Source organism: Penaeus vannamei, chromosome 28 (assembly GCF_042767895.1).
Source record: "Penaeus vannamei isolate JL-2024 chromosome 28, ASM4276789v1, whole genome shotgun sequence".
NCBI lineage: Eukaryota > Metazoa > Arthropoda > Malacostraca > Decapoda > Penaeidae > Penaeus > Penaeus vannamei.
The window spans coordinates 2,354,695-2,362,194 of NC_091576.1; the positions used below are offsets into that span (position 1 = coordinate 2,354,695).

The window sequence follows — 7,500 nt, forward strand, 5'->3', positions numbered from 1 at the left end:
AACAAAGTATGGCATTAAAAGCGTTAAACGTATTTACTTTCACTAACAGTTGCATTAAATAATAAGAAATAAGTATCTTCACACTGGTACCATATCTCAAAGTATAATCAAATGTAAATGGTTTCAAGATAACCTCTGCAGAAACTCAGGGTAGTAATAACTCATTGATTAGTTTAGTGATTTATTGATAAATGAGTGTAAAATATAATCACCCTGCCGAATATACTTTATGAAACACTGACATCAAACCTGAGATTAGTTTTAAGTATGAGCAAAATGGGATTTCCCAGTTTTCTTTTGAACATGTTGCCACACAAAAGCAGCCTTATATGGAAAGTGTTATTTCTTCATATTATGAGTTTGCTAACACTCATTACTGCTGCTTTTGGTCATCTTTCCTATATACTGTTAAAACCACACACCAAAATTAAAATCTATAAATATACTATAGTATAAAGTTAGTAGAAATCAAAACAAAGTGAAGCAACTTAGTAAGTACATCACTCACTAGAAATTATTTCTTTATGGTTTGGTCTCAAAAAGGGAAAAGTGATTCTAAAAAGTTCAAATGAATGCTCATAATCCTTTCCATATGACAAACAAATTGATCACTTGACTATGAAAATTATCTAATAAAATACACAGTCTCTTAGGAACATCAATACCTAGTGTCTAGTGTATACACTTGATTATGTCACCCTATTTAAAGATAGTTGTCCACATTTCTACTGAACTCTCACATCAGTTAAGTGAAATATCTAGTAAACTTCTTTTCCGAACTAAAATTTCAAAAAGGCTGCTTAAAAAAACACATACAAAAGCCTACTGTGACTTTCAGTCACTAAATATTTTGCAAATTGCCAAGCAATAGCATATAGTTATAAAGGATTAAACCCCTTAATTTTTTTTTTTTTTTTTTTTTTTTGACAATTCCTAATTGTAACAAGAGCAAAAGATTTTTTATGATAATATTTACATATCTCTTTATACAAGTATTCATAAAATATTGTCACTTTTGCCATAGGTTTTTCAAATTCCCTGTATACATTTAAGTGGCTAGATAATTTTCATCATACATACATATGTATATATATGTGTGTGTGTGTGTGTGTGTGTGTGTGTGTGTGTGTGTGTGTGTGTGTGTGTGTGTGTGTGTGTGTGTGTGTGTGTGTGTGTGTGTGTGTGTGTGTGTGTGTGTGTGTGTGTGTGTGTGTGTGTGTGTGTGTGTGTGTGTGTTTGTGTGTGTTTGTGTGTGTTTCTGTGTGTTTCTGTGTGTGTGTGCGTTTATGTGCGTGTGCGTGTGCGTGTGCGTGTGCATGTGCATGTGTGTGTGTGCATCTGTGTGTTTAGATATATACATAAACCTTATTTAAGAGTACTGAAACATTTTGTTCTATTGGCAAATTTACCAAACCTTGGTATAACAAGCATACACATACATCTAGCTTCATTAAAATTAGTTGTTACTTTAAATAGCAACACCTAATAAAAAGCCTACATATCTGAAAAAATAAACATCTGCATGTCCTCCATACCACCTTCCTGTTCTCATCATCTAACTATATAAGCAAATATGTAAAATACAAGGGTAAAAATATACCAGAAACTGTGGTTATTAATTTCCCCACATTTAAAATCTCATATCTATACCAAAAAGTCAATATCATATCCTTAAAAATATACTTTTTTCAATTAAGCACAATTTTTTAAACTCCTGGTACACATGTACCTCTCACTCAGAGGATGATTGACTTATCACAATATAAATTTATAAACAATCATGGGCGTTGAAAGCATTAGTCGGTAATAGATGCGTACACCGAATAGCAGCCAAGCCTCTTCCCATTCTGGTAACCAACACCACTTACGTAGTAGTCACCAGACACTAACCATCCAGGAATTATGTTCAAAATCCCTGGGATGTTAAAGACTCCATCTTTCACAACATAATGTCCCTGGATAACATAAAATTGTGCATTAGTTTTAAATAAGAATAAGAAAATAAATCAAATAAATAAATTTCGCAACTGTTGTTTCTTAAAGATATCATACAATAAACATGATTCATATCATATAATGGCAATACTATACGCAAATATTATTTTTCCTTTTTAAGTCTACTACACAAAAAAAAGACACATGTATTAACTAGAACATCCTACCTTTGTGAATGGACATCTGCATGGCAATTTGAACCTAGGGAATGGGTCTGGACAAGGCTCAGCAGGAGGAAATGGAACCAACTCGCACACATCTTCATAGTGACATGACCCAAGACCAGCAATGCATGGCACCTCCACCCAGACCCAGCCAAGGCGGCGTTCAACCTTCACGTCAGCCTGGATAAAAATAGCCAAATTACGTCCTCAACTGTTACACCCACACCTCTTCCTAATTATTTATCTTTTATATTTCAGTCACAGCTCTTTCCACTTCTACCAACAGTTCTTTACAAAGATTGAAGAAATAGTAGCATATAACAAATACACTCATAATGCATCTATAAACTTACCGAGATTGGCGCATCAACATTCACTCCAAGATAAGAGTTCAGGTCCACTGTTATATTCCCTTCGATCAATACTGGGTCTGGGCTCACTCGTAGTTTACTCAGCTGGAAAAAATTAATTTAAACATTAATGGGTATTGTCAGTGCCAATATTCCAAAAGGATACATACTTATAAAAATTGACAGTAGCGATAGCAGTAATGGTAACTACAGTGGTAGTGATAGTGGTAATGATGATGGTTTTTGCTGCAATAGTGGTAATGGTAATGGCAGTTGTGGTGGTTGGGGTAATGGTAATAGTAATGGTAATGGCAGTGGCAGCTGTGGTAGTGGTTGTGGTAATAGTAAAGGTAATAGTAGTAGTAGTAGTAGTAGTAGTAGTAGTAGTAGTAGTAGTAGTAGTAGTAGTAGTAGTAGTAGTAGTAGTAGTAGTAGTAGTAGTACTAGCAGCAGCAGTAGCAGTAGTAGCAGCAGTAGCAGCAGCAGCAGCAGCAGCAGCAGCAGCAGCAGCAGTAGCAGCAGCAGTAGCAGCAGTAGCAGCAGTAGCAGCAGTAGTAGTAGTGGTAGTAGTAGTGTGCAGTTGTAGTAGCAGCAACAGTAGTGGTAGTTATAGTAATAGTATTAGTATAATAGTAGTAGTAGTAGTAGCATTAATAGTGATAATTGTAGTAGTAGCAATAGCAATAGTACCAGCAGTAGTACCAGTAATACACATAGTAGTAGTAGTAGTAGTAGTAGTAGTGCTAGTAGTAGTGGTAGTAGTGGTGGTGTTGGTAGTAGTGGCAGTAGTAGTAGTAGTAGGTAACAGCAGTAGTAGTAATGCTAGCAGTAGCAGTAATACTAGCAGTAGAACTAATACTAGCAGTAATACTAATACTAGTAGTAGTAGCAATAGCAGTAGTAGTAGATACTGTTCTTAGTGTAGTGGTAGTAGTAGTAGTAGTAATAGTTGTAATATAAACAATATATTTAATCATCATTATTATAATTTCCATTATCAATATCATAATACAATTTCTGCTTCCTACCTTTACTGGGTCTAAGTCACTTCCACAACTTGACCAAGAGAAATGAACATGGCGGAGCTGAAACAGTAATAACAATAAGAAATTTGATTCAGTAGTACTAAATTCCACTAAAATTTTCAAGAAAGGATACACAATGTATCTAACATTATCCAACCTAAGGTGTATATAGATTACCAGACTTAAATTTCCATATTTTCATCAAACACTTGCCTTGTTATCCTTAAAAATTTAAAATCACAAAAACCTAAAAAAAAGTGACAAAGAAATTCAGTTAAAGTTTCCACATGATTTACCTTCCCAGCTTCGTCTTTTACAACTACATGTCCACCTGGCTTATAGACGGAGGCACAGCCCATCGTAAAGTACAGAAGAACCCAAGCTTGTGCTGCTAACACAACACTCACAAGGATTGCAAGAGTAAGCCATGAATCGCAGCATCTTTTACGAATCCTAGGGGGATAAAATAGAATTAACATTAAAATATGAAGAATTACATAAATCGTTATATAATCCAAATGTAAAAAGAATCATATCAAATTAGAAAGACATGAAAACAATCGTACCTTGAGCACAGACTTTTACGATTTTGGAACTGTTCCGATTCTTGCTGTCTCTGTTCATTCTGTACTGCTTCTAGCAACACATCCCATGGTACTTCTCCCTTCTCACCAAACTGGATCTTCATTGTCGCAAACTACTCTAGAGAAACACCAGGTTCATTTACACTGAAAGAAAATGTTTTTTATGCACTGTCTGATGTTACAACAGCCATAATCAGCACCAACTGCACTAGTGTTACAGCAGTGCCTTTTGAGCATGTGCATGCATGTTTGGGTTCCGGTTTAGCATTCTACAAAAATGACAGGCAACGCCAATAACCAACCTAACCTAACCAAACCTATCCAAACTATCCTAACCAGTTAGGTTAAGTTAGATTAGGTTGATTAGGTTAGGTTGGAAATGGGAAAAGGCCTCATTAAAGGAAAGTAATTGTCAAAGTGACCAGATTATGCACATGCTCAGTGGACTGCTGTAACTCTAGAATATGGATAAGCGGATACAGCTGCCGTAACTGCCAATATTTAAATCATGAAACACAAGCAGTCATACAATTACTTCAATTATTACCTAATACCACTCAAAGAGCAAAAACATCCAAATACATCTTATTGGTAAACACATACACCCATACAAAGCACACACAAAACAAATAAATAAACAATTATTCGCTATTCTGAGTACTAGTAGCAGTATCATTAAGGTGAAAATATGGCCAATACTATGGCATTTTTCTCATTAGTTTAACCCAATGCCAATGAACCAATGTCATTCCCACAGCATTTAGTTTATCAATTGTTACACATACTCATGGCTCCACAAATGCTCAGCCACCAAGGAGTCAATTACCTATCTCAATTGCTTATCCTTTTCCTTGATTTCCAGAAATATTCCCTTTTATTGTATACTACTTTTAGTACTATCAACATTATAGTGATTATAATGTCTGTAATAATAATAACATCATCAATGTAAATTGCATTACCAAAAAAAAAAAATCAAAAGATTAAGATAAGGGAGTATCAGGCGAGGTTGCAAGCACTTGTGGACCCAAGAGTGTCATCTCACTCTCTCACTCTCTCACTCTTCCACTCTCGCACTCTCTCAAATAACAGAATAATACATGATAAAAGTAATACATGACATACATAAATATACGGATAATCCAGGTAATAATGTAAATATGCTTGTGCTAAATATGATCACAAACTATTAGTCAAAGTCACAATCAAAGTCGCATGAATATTGTATATCTATCTTTTTCCTTACTCAAGCTATAAGTGTCTTTATCTCTACTGATACCACGTCACAGCTCTGACCAACGCACGACAAAGATAATGATAATGACAATGATACAAATACAATGAGAATGAAAAGGAATAGAACAGAACAAAATAAAATAGATTAGAATCAAATAGAATAGAATCAAATCAAATAAGATAAAAAAGAAAAATTAAAGAAAAAATCGAATCTAATTAAATTAAATTGGAATAAAACAAATAAAATAAAACACAAAAAGGAAAAGAAAAAAAAGGAAAGGAAAGAACAAAAGAGAAGAGAAAAGAAAATGAAAATAAATTCAATCAAATCAAAACAAAACTAATAAATAAAATAGAATATAAAATAAAAGAAAAGAAAACAGAACAGATTAGAATAGAATACAATAAAAAATAAAAAAATTAAATAAAAAAAAACAGTAAAGGAATAGAATATAATAAAATAAAATAGAGTATATCAAAATTAAAAAAATGAAAAATAAAATCACAAAATACAACACAATGATATAAATCAAATTACTTAAATGAAATACAAAACAGAATAGAACAGAATAAAATAAAATTACTCAATAAAATCGAGTAAGACAAAAAACTATAATAAAATAAAATTAATAAATAAAATAAAATAAGATAAGTGAAAATAACATAGAATAAAATAAAATAAAGAATAAAACAAGAAAAAAAATAGAATAAAAAATAAAATAAAATAAAATAAAACAAGAAAACGAAAAAAATATATATACATATATATTAAACAATTTTAATCTTTACGGATGCACTAAGTTCGGGTAAATTTAATATGATACTCTTGTGGAGAACAAAAACTTGAGGTAGTCAGTGAAAGAAATAATCTGCAGACCCGAACAGTAACAAAAAAGGTAAAAGATCACGGAAAGCATCACTCTATGCTTAAGTCCTCTCAGTGCTTCCAAGTTTCAGTTCTGTCTTGCCAGGCCCGCCAAGTTGAAGGCAATGTTTCCCAGGGGGTGTTAGGGTGCAGAGCCACTCATCAACCCTCCCCTCGGGCAGTGCCTGAAGGGCAAGTGCAGTCATGGCCACCTAGACTTATGAATATATTTTTTAATGTGAAGTTGGGGACTTAGTCCCCATTAAATTAGATTGAATCAAATTTAATATTAAAATAAAGTAAAACAAATTAAAATAAACTTTACTGAATGGGAATATAATAAAAGATAATAAGAAACAAAACAAAATATACAATAACATGAAATGAAATGAAGTAAAATGGAAAAAAAAGATAAAGAAATAAAGAAATAAATAAAATATTAAAAATATAATAAAAACAATAAACAATAACAATACTAATACCAATAACAAGAAGGTGGGCATCTGAGGATGCATAGCCTCAATTTATAGATACTTTAAGTCCCCATCTCTCCCCCAGTATGGAGAGAACAGCACTTTTTGACTAGATCTCAGGTATACATGAAAAAAATTGAAGTGTGCAGTGTGCAACAGTTTCGTATTCACTTTAAGAGTTTACATCTCAAAACTTTTCAGATAACAAAATGCTTGAAGGACTCTAAACTATTCATAAATTCCTCATTCCATATTGATTTTACATAATTATTTTTAAAGTTGACTACCGCAAATCCCTCAGGTGTGCAACCAGGAACTCAAACAAGAATCTCGGCTGTGCATCTGCCGTACTTTCCATACTGGTCTCTCCCCCTGTGCTAGCAATTATTGGAGTCCAATTCCCTTGTAGCACCACGGAGGCTTAACTCCCAAACACAATTGCAGTACTCAGGTGCTTAGTCCACTGAGCCATAAGTGCTTAGAAAATGCCCCTGAAATGCCCCTAATATGCGTGATATGCGCTTGTCAGCACCCTGCGCACTACTACTGAGATTGAGATTGAGAAATGCTAAAATCCTTGCAAGGGTAGATAATGCTTTCTACATACACTTTTGCTTTGGCCGTACACCTCCAGTGCTTGTCAACCATTATTATACTTTCAGTTTCCTTCTTTCAACATTCTGTATCCACTGTTATTGCTAGCATCACTGACACCATACACAGATAAGTTGAGTGTTGGTATTGCACAAAATCAGAGAATTTGAGCTTACTTTATGTATTTTCTTCTCCTATAGGTGTACAGTCAGTG

The 7,500-nt window shown here is 33.6% G+C and overlaps 1 protein-coding gene across 4 annotated transcripts in view; it reads right to left on the reverse strand.

Moving 5' to 3' along the window:
- Nucleotides 1–168: 168 nt before the first annotated feature.
- Nucleotides 169–7,500, reverse strand: part of LOC113811540 (ganglioside GM2 activator) — a 7,839-nt gene continuing 507 nt past the window's right edge. For 2 of the 4 annotated variants that reach the window (XM_070141646.1, XM_070141647.1), the window contains exons 2-7: nucleotides 4,101–4,262; nucleotides 3,831–3,987; nucleotides 3,538–3,594; nucleotides 2,513–2,614; nucleotides 2,163–2,339; nucleotides 169–1,955 (exon numbers count right to left, since the gene is read on the reverse strand). In XM_070141646.1, the coding sequence (XP_069997747.1) occupies nucleotides 1,797–1,955; nucleotides 2,163–2,339; nucleotides 2,513–2,614; nucleotides 3,538–3,594; nucleotides 3,831–3,987; nucleotides 4,101–4,222 (774 nt within the window). In that variant the 5' untranslated portion in view covers nucleotides 4,223–4,262 and the 3' untranslated portion in view covers nucleotides 169–1,796. The remainder of the gene's footprint in view (nucleotides 1,956–2,162; nucleotides 2,340–2,512; nucleotides 2,615–3,537; nucleotides 3,595–3,830; nucleotides 3,988–4,100; nucleotides 4,263–7,500) is intronic. The other 2 variants (XM_070141645.1, XM_070141648.1) reach the window with 2 other exon arrangements.